Source organism: Ursus americanus, chromosome 3, assembly GCF_024610735.1.
Source record: "Ursus americanus isolate L20-20 chromosome 3, mUrsAme1.1.p, whole genome shotgun sequence".
Taxonomy (NCBI): Eukaryota; Metazoa; Chordata; class Mammalia; order Carnivora; family Ursidae; genus Ursus; species Ursus americanus.
The window spans coordinates 50,434,264-50,454,083 of NC_142129.1; the positions used below are offsets into that span (position 1 = coordinate 50,434,264).

The 19,820-nt window shown below is 37.0% G+C and overlaps 1 protein-coding gene and 1 pseudogene across 2 annotated transcripts in view; both read right to left on the reverse strand.

Moving 5' to 3' along the window:
- Positions 1 to 3,101: 3,101 nt before the first annotated feature.
- On the reverse strand, positions 3,102 to 6,273 carry LOC123789582 (tubulin alpha chain-like 3; annotated as a pseudogene).
- A 4,687-nt stretch (positions 6,274 to 10,960) lies between these two features.
- Positions 10,961 to 19,820, reverse strand: part of STK31 (serine/threonine kinase 31) — a 75,131-nt gene continuing 66,271 nt past the window's right edge. For both annotated transcript variants that reach the window (XM_045793021.2, XM_087860966.1), the window contains exon 24: positions 10,961 to 11,378. In XM_045793021.2, coding sequence (XP_045648977.1) covers positions 11,151 to 11,378 — 228 coding nt within the window. In that variant the 3' untranslated portion in view covers positions 10,961 to 11,150. The remainder of the gene's footprint in view (positions 11,379 to 19,820) is intronic.

A 19,820-nucleotide genomic window follows, 5' to 3' on the forward strand; every position in this document is an offset into this window, starting at 1 on the left:
TAAATCTCAGTTGTTCATGGGTATAAATAATCCTTTTGAAATGTTGCTAGATTTGGAAAGAGGGAAAATGGCAAAGGAGAAGGATCCTAAGCTTACCTTGTCCCAAAGACACACCAAGGTAACAGCTACCTCTATGCAACTAACTCTGAAAATGACTTGAAGACTGGCAGAACAGACCTTTCATAGCTCGTCGCAGAGAAAATGCCACATTAAAAAGGGCAGGAGGGGCAGAGATGCTGTTGGGGACCAGACCCCCAGAGTGACCAACCACAAATAGGAGGGACAACACAAGCAAAGAGAAGCAAGAGGATCAGACCCCATACTAGGCATCCCCAGCATTGGAGAACTGCACTGAGAAGACGAGTCCTCATAATGTCTGGCTTTGAAAGCTGGCAGGGCTTAACTCTGTGAGATTTAAAAATCAGTGGGCCTGACTCCAGGACTGATGGAGGGCAATAGGAAACCAAGTTCCTGCCTTTAATAGCCAGCATACTAAATAACTCAACCCAAGACACAGCACAAAAGCAGCACCTGGAGTATACATAAAGGAAATTTACTAACATCAGAATGTGTGCCAGAGGGGCAAACACCTGCAGATTTCTACAGGACAGAAAGTGCTAGTGGGCACCATTTCTCCTCCTCTCCCCAAGCCTAGATAGGCAGACATTTGCAGGAGCCAAGGCCAACACTCTACATCTACCTTGCTGGCACCTCATACCCTGCCCCATTGTTCTCCTGTGGCCCCACTCCAACCCGCCCACCTCAGCAAGCATCTCTCCAAAGTGGCTCCTACTCTACCACACCCAGCAGGAAGCTTCAGCCAGGACCAGTGCTACTCCAAAGTGACTCCTCCCCTGGGGAGGCAGAGGAGATAACTACACACATTAGTGTACCCCGTTCCTGCGGCCAGGCTTCTTAGCTGGCTGTGCAGGGAGCAATCCCTGTCCTTCTGTGGGCCTGCAGCTATGGCAGAAAGGCTAACTACAGATGGCTATGCTGACTGCTGGCCTCACAGACCAATGAACCTGCAGCAGCTTCAGCCAGGCCATTCGACAGTACAGGGAGCAAACCATGCTCAGTGTACCTATAACAAGCAAAGCAGGTCATTGAAGCCAGCTGGGCTAAAAACAATCACGGCTCAGACACAACAGGAGGGCACACGGCGCCCACACACGGGACACCCCTGGAGTGCCTGATTCCGGTGGCGGGGGGTAGGGGAGATTGCACAATAGGCTTGAACCCTGAAGCTTTCTTTACAATACCTTGTATCCAAGAGCACAGAGAAGGATCTGATATTTATTCGTCCCATGTTTTGTTTCTCCTGGACCTTCCATGAGATACCTCAGCAGTAGAGCAGGCAACCAAACATTTAATCCATGAAGCAGGAAAAGTACTAATGTTTATCCCGCAAGTCAAAGGCCAACTGAGCTACTGGGACTGAAGAGGATTTTTTAAGTGAAAAAGAAAAGGGCATAACTAGAAGAAAATTATAAAAGAAAAAAATTTAATGGGTAAAAGTAAACATGGTAAAGGTAGTATCATAAAGTTAGTGTGAAGGTTAAAAGACAGAAGTACTAAACAATTACATCTAAAATATTAGTTAACGGATTCACAAAATAAAAAGATGTAAAATATGACAATATATACATAAAATGTGGAAGGGAAATTAAAAATATACTGCTTTTAGAATGTATTTGAATTTAAACAAACATCAACTTAATGTAGACTGCTGTATACTTAGGATGTTATATATGAACCTCATGGTAACCACAAATCAAAACCTACAACACGTAAGTAAAAAATAAAGAGTAAAAAAGCCAACCATAACACTAAAGAAAGCCATCAAACCTCGGGGAAGAGAGCAAGAGAAGAAAAGAACAAGGAAGACCTACAAAACAACCAGAAAACGATTAACAAAATGGCGATAAGTACATACCCATTTGTAATTACTTTAAATGTACATTATCTAAATGCTCTAATCAAAAGACACAGGGTGGCAGAATGGTTAAAAAAGAACAAGACCCATCTATATGCTGCCTGCAAGAATCTCACTTCAGACCTAAGGACAGACTGAAAATGAAAGGATGAAAAACATATTTCATCCAAATGGAAAGGAAAAAAAAGAAGCCAGGATAGCAATACTTAGCAGACAAAATAGACTTTGGTTTTTCTTTAAGATTTATTTATTTGACAGAGAAGGAGTGAAGTGGGGGAGGGGCAGAAAGAGAGGGAGAGAGAATCTCCAGCAGACCCCATGCTGAGCATGGAGCCCCATGTGGGGCTCGTTCTCATGACAGTGAGATCGTAACCTAAGCCAAAATCAAGAGTCAGACGCTTAACTGACTGAGCCACCCAGGCACCCCCAAAATAGACTTTAAAACAAAGACTGTAGCAAGAGATTTCAGGTGTTACACACTGATGAAGGGATCAATCCAGTAAGAGAATATAACATTGTAAAGATCTATGTACCCAGCATAGAAGCACCTAAATACCCAAAAGTAAATATTAACAGACATAAAGGGAGAAACTGATGGTAATACAATACTAGTAGGAAATTTTAACACTCCACTTACATCAATGGATAGATCACCCACGCAGAAAATCAATAAGAAAACAGTGGCTTTGAACAACACATTAGACCAAAGGGACCTAACAGATACATACAGAACATTCCATCCAAAAAGAGAGTACATATTTGTTTCAAGTGCACATGAAACCTTCTCCAAGATAGATCACCTTAGGTCACAAAACAAGCTTCAATAAATTCAAGAAAATTGAAATTGTATCAAGCATCTTTCCAACCACAATGCAATGAAACTAGAAATCAATTACAAGGAAAAAACTGAAACCTCTTCTTTAAACATTTGGTCAATTCACCATGAAGTCATCTTAGCCCGACCTTTCCTTTGTAAGAACTTTTTTTTCTTTTCTTTTTTTTTTTTTAAGATTCATTCATCCATTTTGAGAGGGAGAGAGAGAGAGCAGAGGGAGAGAGAGAATCTCAAGCAGATGTCCTACTGAGCACAGAGCCCAAAGCAGTGCTCGGTCTCACAACCCTGAGATCATGACCTGAGCCGAAATCAAGAGTCGGACACAACTGACCAAGCCCCCCAGGTGCCCCTGTAAGAATTTTCTAATTACTAATTCTCTTTTGTCGTTATTGATCTACTGAAATTTTTCTGCTTCTTCTTGTGTCAATGTCACAGGTTTGTGTCTTTCTAGGAATTTGTTCATTTCACCTAGGTTATCTAATTTGTTGGCATACAGTTGTTAATAGTATTCCCTTATAATCCTTTTTAATTATGTAAGGTCTGTAGTGAAGTTTTTCACTTCTGATTTTAATAACTGGAGTGTTCTTCAATCTAGCCAAAGTTTTCTCAATTTTGTTGTTTACAAAGACCCAACTTTTGTTCTCATAAATTTTCTTTATTGTTTTTCTATTCTTTTTTTCTGTTCACATCTTCATTATTTCCTTCCTTCTTCTTGTTTTGGCTTTACTTTTCTCATCTCTTTCTAGTTTCTTAACTACATAGAAACTAAGGTTAGGTTAGGTTAGATTATTGATTGACATCTTACTTCCTTTTTAAGTAAATTGTGGTCCAGTAGGTCTCAGGCCTCCACAATTGCCATGGTGTTGCTCAGCAAGCAGATAGCCCACTGGACTCTGGCCACGTTGCCTCCTGGCATCATGGCTGGATAGTTGTTGAAACTAGTTGGAAACCAACCTACAAACTGAACAGAATTCCTTGACTTGATGGCTGCAATTCCAGCATTCACATCCTTAGGGACAACATTCCCTCTGTATGGTAAACAGTAAGCCATAAAATTGCCAAGTCGAAAATCACTCTTGACTAGCTGGTTAGAGAACTTAAGAATGCAGTGGTATATCTGTCAGAGAGCTACTCATGGTAGGTTTTGAGAGCGGAGATGATGAGGGCAAAGGTTGTCACGGGGAAATGTATTCCCAGATAAGGTATAATGGTGGTCTGGAACTCAATTACTAGGTTTACATTCAAGGGCCCTTCAAACCAAAGGGAAACAGTAATGGAAGACCTATCAGCCTATTTATGTGGGAATAAAAGGGGTGTTCTACATCTAGTATATGACGGCACATGTCATAGATGGTCATGGATGGTGAGGATAGCGTTGTAAGGCTCTACTATAGCAGTGGAGATCCTGAGGGCTGGATATACAAAGAACTCCAATTTAATCTTCCTGCTATATTCTAATCAAAGGCCACACTATTGGGGTGACTAGATGGTTACGTGCCTGACTCTTAATCTCAGCTCAGATCTTAATCTCAGAGTCATAAATTCGAACCCCACACTGGGTTCCACACTGAACACTGAGCCTACTTTAAAAAAAAAAAAGAAGAAGCCACACCATTAAAAGAGATATAAATCCTGATTCAACACTTTCTCCAAAGCTTCAGAAAATTAAAAATCCCTTAAATTCACTGCAGTGTTCTGCCAGCTTTTGGATCCTCTCTAGTTTAAGATTCATAATCTCTGACCCCACAGAGTTGTGAACTCAGGCATGGTTGTTGGCAGCATCTTCCTTTATGCTAAGAAGCTGCTCTGGGTGGAAGAGTGAATTGTACTTCCCTGCAAGAATCCCATCTCTAACAGTTGGTTCTAGGTCTGGGAAGAGTTCTCTGGGCACGCATGTCCCAGCTCTTGCCTCACTAAAGAAGATATGGAAAGGCATTAATATTCTCCATTTTAATATTTTCCAACTGATCCTTTTTATTGTCAAGAATGATGTCACCTGGCTGGATTCCATATTCTAGGCAATGGTGTTCCCAGAAAGTGCTCCCAGTCTGAATGCCAGCTTTGCCAATGTTAACAGAAAGGCATTTCCTCATGCTGATCTGAAAGGTGTGAACACTGCTCTGACAGTGATTCTAAATTGTGTCTCTTACAGACAGTACATAATTTAATATTTTTAAATATACTCTTTCAGTATCTACCTTTTGCTTGGAAATCTTAATACATTTGTATTTAATGTATCGATTATGGTGCATTTTACATCTTTCATCTTGCTTTCTGTTTTCAGTTATGTCTTATAATCTTTCCTGTCTCTCTGTATCCCCATTACTGTCTTCTTTAGTGTTAGATATTTCTAATATACCATCCCCTTGTTTCCCCTTTACCACAGTTTTTATTTTCTTAATGATTTCCCTGTTAATTACAATTAAAATCTTACTTAAAGCAATCTATTTTGGGTTAATACCAACCTAATTTCAATATGAACAATTTCAATGTTCAATAGCAAACAAAAACTTTGCCACAATATACTTCCATTTCTCCCCTCTCTTTTGTACTCTAGTTGTCATACAAATTGTATCTTACATATTAGAAGCCCCTTAATACAGTTTTATAATCAATGCTTTATGCAGTTTTCTTTTCACTCAGATAGAAGAGTTACAAATAAAAATATATTTATACTGCTGTCTATATTTATCTATAGAGTTACCTTTACCAGTGTCTTTATTTTTGTGTGTGGATTGAAGTTACTATCTAGTGTGCTTTCATTTCAGTCTGTATTGTTTTTTGTAGGGCAGGTATTCTAGCAATAAATTCCCTCAGTTTTTGTGTATCTAAGAATGTCCTAATGTTACAATGGCTTAATATTGCCTTCATTTTTGCTAGATATAAAATTTTGGTTGAGAGGGGTTTTTTTCAGCACGTTGAATATGTCATCCAACTGAATTTTAGCCTTTATTATTTCTAATGAAAACTCAACTGTTACTCTTACTCAGGATACCTTGTACTCAATGAGTCATCAGTCTTGCTACTTTGAAGATTCCTCTTTAGCTCTTTTAATAGTGTAATTATGACATCTTTGGATCTCTTCAAGTTTATCTTATTTGGAGTTTTCTAAACTTCTTAAATATGCAGATTCATGTTTTTCATCAAGTTTGGAGATTTTTCAGCCATTATTTCTTCAAATATTCTTTCTACCCCTTTCTCACCTCTCCCTCTAGACTCCCTCTAGGCTTTGGTATCCTTGAAGGTGTCCCCACAAACCTTAGTCTTTTCGGTTTTCTTCATTCTTTTTTCTTTCTGTTCCTCATTCAAGATAATCTCAATTGACCCAACTTCAAATTCACTGATCAAATTTTGTCAATCCAAATCTGCTTGAGCCTAATGAATTTTTCATTCCAGTTATTGTACTTTTCAGCTCTCTAATTTCTATTTGATTATTTCTTCTAATTTCTCTTTATTGATATTCTTTATTTGGTAAGAGACTGTTCTCATACTTTTTTTTTTTTCTTTTCCCAGAGAGGGAGTGGGGAGAAGGAGAGGAAGAGAAAGAATCTTAAACAGGCTCCATGTCCAGCACGGAGCCTGGCATAGGGTTTGCTTTCACAACCCTGAGATCACAACCTGAGCCAAAATCAAGAGGCAGATGCTCAACCAATTGAGCCATCCAGGCACCCCCTCCTTGGTCTTCTTGCAGCCTTCAACTCTATCTTCAACACCAAAGAAAGTTTGGGAACTTCCTCAGTATGATGACCTTTAGACAGGACCCTGCACTGGTAAGGCTGAGGCAGCCAGGGCAGAGCAAATGATATATATCTCTTAACTGGCTCAGGCACCCAGGCATCCCTCCTTTAATTCTTTAGATATGGTTTCCTATAGTTCTCTGAACATATTTAGAATAGATGATACAAACTCTTTGTGTACTAAGTCCAACATCCAAGCTTGCTCTTAGACAGTTTTTATTGTTTGCTTATTTTTTCTTGCACATGGACCATACTTCCCTGTTTCTTCACACATCTCTTTTTTTTTCTCAAAACTGGACATTTTAAGTTATAACAATTTCCACCTTTGGAAATCAGACTTCCCCCTCTCAACCCAGTTTATTGTTACTGTGAGTTTTACTGACAATGATGATGGTGTTTACTTAAAGACTTTCCTGGACTAATTCTATGAAATTTGTGTTCTTTCCATGTTCAGCTTAGCTTAGTGGTCAGCTAATATTTGGACAGACATTTCCTTAAAATGGCTGAAACCAGTAAGTCTCCCAACCTTTGCTGAGAGGCTGTATTTTGGAGCACACCTCCAACACCCTGGCAGTTTACAACTCTGCCTTAGCCTTCACATCCTGTTTTCCAGAACCTCAAGGTCAACCAGAGATGAAAGATCAGGGCCTTTGCAGGACATGCTGACAGCTTTGAACATGTCCATGGTCTTTGAGAACCCCAAGAATTCATTAGAGCTTTCCAATGCAGCGTATGAACATCATTCCCAGATTTTTCTATTAAACTGTTTTCCCTCAACAGGTGTTGCCACCTCAGACAGCTGTGATGTTAAACAACTGTCATGATTTTTTTCAACAAAACCCCTGGGAAAAGAGTTTTTCCATTGAACAAATTCTGAGTCAAGTCAAATAAGGACAAGCCCTGTGCAAGAGGCTCTCCCAGAGAGCTGTGAAACAGGTCAAACAATGACAGTTCTCTGGCAATGGTGCTTTTGGAGGAGCTTGAAACATTCTGCCACTGCCACTGGCTGTTAAGCCATTGGTGTCACAGCTAACCTGGTTGTGAGGCTGCTGATTTATAAGGCTACTGCAGAGCTGGGGACAGGGAGATGGGACTAGGGCAAGTTAAAACATGACAAAACCTGCAATTCTTACCAAGATTCGGCTGCTTTTCCTTGAATATGCTCTTCAAATTTTTCCAAGTCCTTGATTAATTCCAGAGTTCTGAATAAGTTGATTTTGGCAATATTCTGCCAGTGTTCTTATTGCTTTTATGGAGGAGATTTTCAGAAGTCCTTACTCTGGCCAATCCAGAACTGCTTCCACATGTAGTTTAAATGGCAGAAGATCTGGTTATACCAACAACTAAGAAATGATACAGTATGTCATTTCCTGAGTTAAAAGAGAGATGCTAAGGAAAATTTAACAAATGTTAACATTTAAATACACCCTGAAATGACTTAGCACTGACACTATGAAATGAATGAAAGGCTTCCCATAAATTTTTTTTTTTTTTACGATTTTATTTATTTACTTACTTATTTTAAGGGAGAGAGAAAAGTGAGCACGAGTTGGGGGAGAGACAGAGGGAGATGGAGAGGGAGAAGCAGACTCTCTACTGAGCAGGGAGCCTGATGAGGGGCTCGATCCCAGGACACTGGGATCATGACCAGAGCCAAAGGCAGACAGTTAACCGACTGAGCCACCCAGGTACCCCACCCATAAATTTCTTTTGAGAAAAAAGTTTATACTCTTAATTCTCTCCTTTTCAGTACCTTGATCTAAAACAGGACATTTTCTTTGCCTGATTTACTTTAGTGAAATGTACCATCCTTGACCCCTTCCTCACCTCCTTTATTTCCCTGCCCAAATCCTCCTCTCTGGTTATTTTACTTGAAAGTAAACAGAACTGTGTGATTCAGCTGCTCATAAGTTCATAATAGTCTCATCTCTTATAGAGCAACTCACAACCCTCTGTGATCTGTCCCCAAAATACTTTTCCAGGCCTATTTCTCAGCTCCCCCATAATGTCCTATACTCCGGCCAAATTCTTGTCTTTTCCCAAATCTACCGCTTTGAGCTTTCTTAATTCCCTTGGCCTGGAATACCTTCTCCAATTCCAAACAAGTAAAATCCTACTGCTCCTCTAAAATTGTTCAAATGTCTATTCCTCAACCTCATCATTCTTCTCTTGCATTCCTTTCTTGTAGTGACATACATTACTGCTTTTCTTATAGCTTATTATACACCGCACCATTATCAAACTGCCCATAGGGCAGTGAACATATCTGCTTGGCTTTGCATTGCCTTTACACATATATACACATATTTCAAGAAACATTTGTGGCATTGAAGAGATACTTAAAAAATTATCTCCTTCCATCACACATCATTATTTGCCATTTTAAAACAATAAATAAAAAACTACCTCAGTATGCCAAAAAATGTGATTCTCACCCCAGTTTCACAACAGGGAAGCTGCTAGGTATTTGTGAAAAAAGGGAGCTCATCAATTTTGGCAAACACTGGGCTAAATAAACTAAACAGGTTTCAGGGGCACCTGGGTGGCTCAGTCAGTTAAGCGTCTGCCTTCAGCTCAAGACATGATCCCAGGGTCCTGGGATCAAGCCCCACATTGGGTTCCCTGCTCAGTGGGGAGGCCTGCCTCTCCCTCTCCCACTGCTGCTCCCCATTTGTGCTCTTTCTAATAAATAAATAAAATCTTTAAAAAAAGAAAAAAGTAAATGGGTGTCTTCTAGACAACTTTTTAGAAACTTACCATCTAATATGAATAATCAATCTCCAATTTACCATTCATTATTTTCCAAACAACTAATCACAGAACTTTTTGTGCTGAACATCGCAAGGGACTAGTGTTCAGCAAAACACATTTGGAAAATGCTGGCCTAATTCTTTATTTTAAACACTGGTATAAATAAAGTGATCTATTCTTTGTTCTCTTTAATTATCCAACTTTATTTTAAACCTAACTACTGTGTCTTTACAACTGAATCAGCTAAAATTAAGGTCTACTATAAAACAGGAAACCCAAAAAGTAGCAATGGTTTGAATATGTGGCAATGGTTCTCTTTAGTATGCATTAGAATGACTTAAAGTGCTTGTTAAAACACGGATTTTCAGGCTCTACTCCTGGATTCTCATTTAGTAAATCTGGAATGGAGCCAAGAATTTGCATTTCTATTAAGTTCCCAGGTGCTGTTGAGGCTGCTGATACTGGAACCATACTTTGATGTAAGGCTTTATTCTCTCAAGTAATGTGAAAACTTGAGGCTACTACAGAGGTTCCAGAATGATTAAGGACATTAGCTCCTTCTAACTTTCTGCTCCATCATCCCAGTCATAGGTTTCATCCTCAAAGTCACCTCATGATGCAAGGAGGCTCCTTAAATTCTAACCACCACATTCACTTCTAGGCAATAAAAAAAGGGGTAAAGGCAAAAGGGCACATCTCCCAGCTAAGTCAGCTCATTTTAAGGAGCCTTATTTGCAAGAACTTATTGAAAAGGCCTCAACTAGTGTAGAAAATGGTAAATATAGTCTTTTAGACAAGTACACTGCCATCCCAAATTAAACTGGAATCTATTACCAAGGAAGAAAGGATGGCTGGGTTTTAAATAGGCAACTAGAGACTCTACCATACTACTTTAGTCCACATACACTTCAATCACCAAGTTCAACTGGTCTGCCTTCTAATTATTTCATAAATTTGTCCCATCTGTTTCACCACTATCTCTACTTTCATATATTTCTCACCTACTTTATTATATTAGCCTTCTAAACAGTCTCCCTACCTCCTATCCTAGTGGTAGGTAGATGGATTTTGTGAGGAACTAAAGCTGTTTAAAATTCTTGAATGATTCCACGTTTTCTATAAAATGATTAGGTAGGTCTGAGCATTTTATTATTTTGTACAAAGCCTTTATCCACCTACTATATGACTATTTCCTGCCTTCTATTTTGTACTATTAAATGCAGCAAAAAGTTTCTCCCTTCAGTGTTTTTATCAACATTTTCTCTGCCAATTAAGATACTCTTTCCCCTCCTTCGACTTTATTACTCATTCTATAAAATTTAACTAACGTACTATATCTTCCAGAAAGCCTTCCATGACATCCCTCTTCCACAGTATGAGTACCCATCCTGTGTATGCCTATAAAGCTCTGTACAGAGCTAACACTGATTATACCACATTGTATTATGAAGATTTGTTTCTATCTCTGACTTTCTCAATAGATTGTGTGCTTTGTAAGTATAAGGACAATGTTTTAATTACATTTATATCCCCAGAACTGGGTACAAGGCCAATTATCTGTTGAATGTACTACCATCAGCTGGCTCATATAACTGAACATCTGTACTGGATTTGTCCAAATATCGAATAACCTTGTCTATTACAAGGATCATAGTCTATGCAATATCAAAAGGTACTATAGACAGAAAATCCTTCCTTAACAACTCCAATTAAATGAAATTTCAAACTATACAATTTTTTGCATAGCCAAACATCTTTTATTTTTCACAACTGGAATACCAAAAACACAACCCAACTAGCTCCAGAACTCTTCCAGATTTTTTTTCTGTTTATTTAACCAAACTAAACAAAGTTTTAAAAGGAACATCTGTAACAAAAAAATACTAATCTATCAATCAAAGTCAGATTCATAATTTCTTGTCTTTTCCTTATATTTATCCAAGTTCTCCATCTTTAATTCTTCTTTTTCTTTATATTGGTTATATTCAGTATCTTTTTCTGAGTTTGGAGTTGATTTCCCCTTTGGCACCAAAAAACATTCAGCATTCAAAACTTGTTCAGCAGTCATTGAACTTCTACTATAGATCAAGCTATAGAGGAGGGATTTGATATTATAATCCTGCAAGGAAAAAGACAGGTTACAAAACAAAAATAAAATCAAAACAAAAGGACAAACCTGAAATAAGGAAGGAGGATCCATTTCAAAAACACTTTTAATCTATAATACAGAGCTAACATCAATTTTTCCTATTTAGATTTTTTAAGATTTCTACAAAATTCAACTATTTTATTGGAAAGGAATTATTACTCCAATAATAAAACAATGGAATTAAATCACAGGGAGAAACTGTAATAGGAAAGAGAATTGCAGCTAAAATATCTCAAAAACAAGTGAAATTCCAAAAAAGAATATTTTAAGACTACCACTTTTTCCTCTTTTTTATGGCACTGATCAGAGTTTGACACTGAAAACTTTACACTGAACCTTCTTTGGAAGGGTAACCTCCTTTACTGGTCAGCTGCCTATGGTTTCAGTTTTGCAGTGATCTCCAGGAACTCCTCTACCACCACTACCATTATCATCATCATTATGGGGAACTAGAATTTATTAAGTACCACTATTTCAAGGAAATATTTCAAAGTTATTTGTATTATCACATGTAAATAACACTATAATACTGCTCTTCCATTATTTCCACCTGACAAAGCACCTGGGTATGCCTTTTTCTTTTTCCCTCTATGATGATTCCAAATAGAACACACTTGACACTGAATAAAAATCACCTGTTTATTGCTAGTGTCCTCATTAAATTCTAAGATCCTTAAGATCAGAAATTTTAGATTATCATTTCATCCCCAACAACTAGCACAGCGGCAGGGATATAGCAGATATTCAGTAAATACTTGTTATATTAATGAATGCCAATGCCCATACTGTACTCTACAGAATATGTGTCTAAACATGTTCAAAGACAGCACCTTTAGCAGGTATAAACTTAACTAAAATTTACAAAATCTACAGGCTCCTAGGTGGCTCAGTCAGTTAAGCATACAACTATTGGGGACGCCTGGGTGGCTCAGATGGTTAAGCGTCTGCCTTCGGCTCAGATCATGATCCCAGGGTCCTGGGATCAAGTCCCGCACTGGGCTCCTCACTCAGCGGGAAGCCTGCTTCTCCCTCTGCCTGCTGCTCCCCTGCTGGTGCTCTCTCTCTCTCTGTCAAATAAATAAATAAAATCTTTAAAAAAAAAAAAAAAAAGCATGTAACTGTTGATTTTGGCTCAGGTTGTGATCTCAGGATCGTTGAGACTGAGCCCCACATCAGACTCCACACTGGGCATGGAACCCACTTGAGATTCTCTCTCACCCTTTCCCTCTGGCCCTGTAACCCCATGCTTGCACTCGCTCTCTTTCTCCTTCATAAAAAAAAGAAAAAATTATTGCTGGGAAGTAAGCTGGTACAGCCACTGTGGAAAATAGTATGGAGGGTCCACAAAAAATTTAAAATAGAACTACCATATGATCCAGCAATTCCACATCTGGGTATTTATCTGAAGAAAACAAAAACACTAACCCAAAAAGATATATGCACCCCCATGTTCACTGCAGTATTATTTATGATAGCCAGGATACGGAAACAACCTAAGTGTCCATCAACAGATAAATGGATAAAAGAACATGGTGTAAATTATAGAAGCAGCCCAAGTGTCCACCCATAAATGAATAGATATAGAAGATGTGGTATACACACACACACACACACACACACACAGGAATACTATTCATCCATAAAAGAAAATGATATCTCACCATTTGCAATGACATGGATGGACCTACAGAGTATAATGCTAACTGAAATAAGTCAGAGAAAGACAAATACCATATGATTTCACTCATGTGAAATTTAAGAAACAAATGAGCGAAAGAAAGAAAAAAGAGAGACAAACCAAGAAACAGACTCTTAACTATAGAGAACAAACTGATGGTTATGAGAGGGTAATGTGGGTAGGGGGATGGGTGAAATAGGTGATAGGGATCAAGGAGTTCACCTGTCATGATGAGCACTGGGTGATGTATGGAATTGCTGAATCACTATATTGTACACTGAAACTAATAAATAAAACACTGTATGTTAACTACACCAGAATTTTTTTAAAAATAAAGTGCTATTCTATGGCAAAAAAAAGAAAAGAAAATATGGTGTGTGTGTATGTATATACATACATACATACATACATACATACATACATACATACACACACAATGGGAGTATTATTCAGCCATAAAAAAGAATGAAATCTTACAATTTGTGACAACGTGGATGGATCTTGAGTACAATATACTAAGTGAACTAAGTCAGAGAAAGACAAATACCACATGATCTCACTTATATGTGGAATCTAAAACAAAACAAAAATAAAAACCAAGGTCATAGATACAGAGACCAGATTAGAAGTTGCCTGAGGCAAGGGGGTGGGAGGGGGGTGGGCAAAACTGGTGAAGGGGGTCAAAAAAGTACAAACTACCAGTTATAAAATAAATAAGTCATGAGAATGTAATGTACAGCAGCATGGTGACTACTTAATAATACTGTACTGCCTATCTGAAAGTTGCTAAGAGAGTACATCTTGAAAGTTCTCATACGAAGGAAAAAAAATGTTTCGAACAATGTATGCTAATGGATGTTAACTAGATGTTATTTTGGTAACTATTCTCCAATCTACACAAATATCAAATCATTATGAAACTAAATGTTATGTGTTAGCTAATGTTATGTGTCAATTACACCTCAATTTAAAAAATGGAAAAATAATCAAATTTTGCTACATGATATATGTACTTTTGAATATAATTTAACCACTCATGAAATTGTTTTAAAAATAAAATCTATTTCATAATCAATGCAATACAATAAAGAGTAAAATAATAATAATGTCTTTAAAAAAGGGGGGAGGTATTATTTTCCCAACTACAAAAATAGTATATCATTAAGCCCGCAATTCTCCACAAATTAACCTATTAATTCAAAATACTTACAAAGTAACAACAATGTTTCTCAGAGGACTTAACAAGTTGGTGCCAAAATTCATAAGGAAAAATAAAAGGGCAAGAATAACAAAGACAATGTTGAAGAAAAACATAAGGAAGGAAAGTCAAAACCCTATTGTATAAAGACACAATATTTTAAACCATGGAACCCCACAGTGTTGGCGCAGGGAATCAATAAATAAGCCAAAGAACAGAATAGAGCCCCAAACAGATTCCTGAGACCATGAAAACCTGGCACAGCACAGAGTGGCATTATTTTTTTTTTTAAGATTTTTCATTTATTTATTTGACAGAGATAGAGACAGCCAGTGAGAGAGGGAACACAAGCAGAGGAAGTGGGAGAGGAAGAGCAGACTCCCAGCAGAGGAGCCTGATGTGGGGCTCGATGCCATAACACCGGGATCACGCCCTGAGCTGAAGGCAGATGCTTAACCGCTGTGCCACCCAGGCGCCCCTAGAGTGGCATTATTAATCAGGATAGACTGACTACTGAATAAATGGTGCTGGGTCAACTATCTGTCCACATATAAAAAAAAATTTTGAACCTTTACTTCATACAGACAAAATATATATATACTTCATATATACAAAAATGGATTCCAGAGAGGTTGAAAATATAGGGGGAAATAGAGGAAAAAGGCAAGTTCAAAAAATGGCAGATGAAGAATATTTACCAGAAAAAATATAATAAAGATTCATTCATTCAAAAAGTATTTATTTAGGTCTTAACTATGTATCAACTATTGACACTGGGGATACAATGATGCATGACACAAAGCTCCTGCCTTTACTGAAAGTACAGAGCAAATACAATTTTTTTTAAACTTAAAGAAATAATAATCTGTCTTTAAAAGGACACATACATACATAGACCTTCCTATGTATGTATCTATAATCTGGCAACTTCTAATCTGGTCTCTGTACCTATGACCTTGGTTTTTGTTTTTGTTTTGTTTTAGATTCCACATATGACTTTCTGGAAAGATTCACAAGAAACTAGCAATACCACTGGGAGAAGAGACCTAGGTAGCTGGGGGACATATCAATAGGGATGTGCTTCTCTGTGTAACTTTTTAATATTATATCACACACGTGTTATATGAAAGAACATCTATTTGAAGGAACTACCTTCAAATAAACATAAGAGTTGTACAATAGAGAATGAATTTATCTGAACTTAGAAGTACTTAAGCAAAGGCTGAAGGCCATTTGTTGGACCTATTACTAAAGAAATTCTTCTAGGGGCTGGGAATTAGTGAATTAATTATCCTCTAATATCTGTCAGTTACATAATTCTATGATTTCTCTCCACTTTTGATATGGCCCCTGTAATGTCTACATTATAGTTCCCTCATTTGTTTGGTAACTACATATGATAAAGTATATAGATAAAGACAATCCCATTCCCAGCACTAACAGCTGTCTCAGATCACACAAGCAAGTACTACATAAGCCAAATATTTTTCTAATTTTAGATCTCCATAAGCAGCTACCCACATTAAATAAGAACTTCTTATATTTATTCACCTTCTTTATTCATACACCTAACAGAGTGCCTAGCACACAGCTAATAACTGTGGTAGGCAACTTCTAAGATGTTGCCCGTTGATCCCTACTTCCCAGTATTCACATCCTTATGTAATCCCTTCCTCTTGAGTATGTGATTAACCTAGTGAGTTGGTTATGAAAAAACTATGACTTCACTCTAGCTAACAGACTTTCTGCTCCTTTCTCTGCTTATACACTTTGATGGAACAAGCTATCATAATGGAAATATGGCAAAGAATTGAGGGCAACTTCTAGTGAACTAGAGGGGAAATGAATTCTACCAACAATCATGTGAGCTTGAAAGCAGATCTTCCTCAGTCAAGCATTAAGACAGCCCAGTCAACAACCTGACTGCAGCCTGTAAAAGACCCTGAAGCAGACCCAAATAAGCTATGCCCAGATTCCTGACTCACAAACTGTACGACAGTGAATGTGTGTTAAATCACTAAATTTCAGGATAATTTGTTGCAATGTAATTTTTGTATCAGGTCTGAAAGAGCAGGAGTTTCAAGTGTTCACTTTGGGTGAAGCTACAACCTCTAATGTAGCAGTACTGGTATTTTTCTAACGACAAGAAATCTGGATCCTGTTTTTTAAAAGTATAAAGTGTCATCACCTTCTTTGTTATCCCATTCTATACTACAGCCAGTAAGCGTAATAAACAATTTAATAGTCTCCCAAAAGTTGTCTCCAGTGTTTTTTACTCTTATCCAAGAAGTATGGCAAAGCTCCTTAGTAATCATGTCTAATGTGTGTTTTTTAAAAGCTAATTTCATGGGATATTAGATGTTATAAAACACAATATTTCTGTGGTCAAATAAGTTAAAGTACTACAGAGTTAAATGAAACTGTATGTGTTCCTTCATTACAGTGCAAATAATCAAAATGGCATGAGACCATATTATCTGGAAAGAAGAAATAAAACTGTTTTTATTCATAGACAGATGACATGATTATCTATAGTGAAAATCTGAAAGCATCAGAAAAAAACTTCTGGAACTAGTAACTGATTATAGCAAGGTTGCCACATATAAAGTTAATATACAAAAGTCAATCACTTCCCTATATACAGCAATAAACAAGTAGAATTTGAATTTAAAAACAATACCATTTACATTAGCACACCAAAAAAATACTTAGGTATAAATCTAACAAAATAGGTATAAGATCTACATGAGGAAAACTACAAATCTCTGATGAAATATATTAAAGAAGAACTAAATAAATGGAGAGATATTCCATACTCATGGATAAGACGACTCAATATTGTCAAAGTATCAATTCTCCCCAACTTGATCTATAGATCCAATACAAACCTAATCAAATTTCCAGCATGTTATTTTGTGGATATGAACAAACTGATACTAAAGTTTACATGGAGAGGCAGTAAGACTTAGACTAATCAACACAATATTCAAGAACGAAGTTGTAGGACTGACACTACCCAATTTCAAGACTTAGTATAAACCTACAGTAATTGAGGCTGTGTGATATTAAAGAATAAACCAATAGGTTAATGGCACCAAATAGACCCTTAAAATATAAAATATAGTCAACTAATATTTGACAAAAGGGAAAAGGGAATACAATGAAGATAGTCTTTTCCTCTTTTTTTTAAGATTTTATTTATTTATTTGAGAGAGAGAGCACAGAGGGAAAGTGAGAGGGAGAAGCAGACTCCTTGTTGAGCAGAGAGCCTAACGTGGGGCTTGATTACAGAACCCTGACATTATGACCTGAGCTGAAGGCAGACACTTAACCAACTGAGTGACCCAGGTGCCCTGAAGATAGTCCTTTCAACAAATAGCACTGGAACAACTAGACATCCACATGCAAAAAAATGAACCTATGCAGAGACCTTACACTCTTCACAAAAATTAGCACAAAATAGATCACAGATCTAAATGTGAAATGCAAAACTATAAAATTCCTAGAAGATAACAAAAGAAAAAACCTAGATGAAGTTGGGTCTGGTGATGACTTTCTAGATACAACACCAAATGCCATTAAAGAAAAAACTGATAAATTAGACTTCATTAAAATTAAAATTAAAAATTTCCGCTCTGCAAAACACACTGTCAAGAAAATTAAAAGACAAGCCACAGATTGTGAGATAATATTTGCAAAAGACATTTCTGATAAAGGATTGTTTTTCAAAATATACAAAGAATTCTTAAAACTCAACAATAAAAAAACAACATGATTTAAAAATGGACCAAAGACCTTGCCAGACACTTTACCAAAGAAGAGACACAGATGGCAAATCAGCATATGAAAAAATGCTCCACACATCACGTCTCATGGAAATGTAAATTAAAACAAGATACCACTATACATCTAGAATACTGACAACATCAAATGTTAGCAAGGTTGTGGAGCAACAGGAATGGTAATGCAAAATGGTACAGCCACTTTGGAAGACAGTTTGGCACTTTCTAACAAAACTAAACATACTCTTACCATATGAGCCAGCAACTGTGCTCCTTGGTACTGACCCAATGAAATAAAAATTTATGTCCACGCAAAAAGCTCCACATGGATGTTTATTCATAAATGCCAAAACCTATAAGCAACCTAGATGACCTTCAGTAGATGAATAGGTAAATAAACCATGGTACATTCAGAAAATGGAATATTATTCAGCACTAAAAAGAAATCAGCTATTAAGCCATGAAAAGATCTAGAGGAACTTAAAATGCATATTACTAAGTGGAAAAAAGTCAATCTGAAAAGGCTACATACTGTATGATTCCAATTACATGACATTCTGAAAAAGGCAAAACTGTGGAGACCGTATCAATGGTAACCAGGGGTTTGGGGAAGGCAGGGATGAACAGGCAGAGCACAGAGGATTTTTAAGGCAGTGTAAATACTCTGTATGATACTATACTGGTGAATACATGCCATTATACATTTGTCTGAACTCACAGGAATGCACAATGCCAGAAGGAACCCTAATGTAAACTACAGACTTTTGGTGATAATGATGTATCGATACAGGTTATCAACTGTAACAAATGGACCGTTCTGGTTAGGGATGTTAATGGACAGACTATCCATATGTGGTAGAAATGGATATATGGGAAATCTCTGTACCTTCCTCTTACTTTTGCTATGAAGCTAAAACTGCTCTTAAAAAAAATTAAGTCATAAAAACAGTTGTAATATATATTTAAACAAATATTTTTTTTCTTAAAAAATGGCATGAGAACTTTTAGAGCTTGATTATTATACTTCCATAAACTCATTTACTGCCATATTTATAACCTCTTAATATCTAGTCATACAGGACTATTCCATTTCAAAAGAATTTAATATTTTCAGGTCTTAGTGTAGGTTATTTATTGTCTTTACCTGGAATACCATCACCTCATTCTATCTCTTGTAAACTAATTCAATCTGGAAGATTCACCTCTAACTACTTGGTGGCATTTTCTACCTACCTCTCTTCCCTCCACTTTCCTCTGCAGAATTAAAAATTAGCTTCCTCCAAAATACTTTCTTAATACCCTACTTAGAAATCTTGGTTGTTTATGTGTTCACATTTCTAAATTATTCATTTATTCAATGCTGCAATCCTGGTAATCCATCATCTAGTTCAGTTCCTAGAGTGGAGCAGATACTCAAAATATGTTGGCTGAGTACATACATAAATGGCAAAGCAATATGAATGACAGATATATGACAAAGAAAAGACACAGCTAGATACTTATAAAAATTAGTAAAACATTAATTTTAATATAATATGATCTTGGAAGATAAAGCAAAGACTATTTTTCTTTAAGTATTACTTACAACATTATATAATTTGTGTGACAAATGTACAATCCAGCAATATTCTCTAGCAGTAATTTTCTGGCAGCAGTGTAAGGCACTTGAATTTTTTTCAATCTTTGTTGTGAATGCTATTTTGCATTCTTACAAAAAGCAGAGGACATTTTCAGTCAAATATTTATGTTTACAT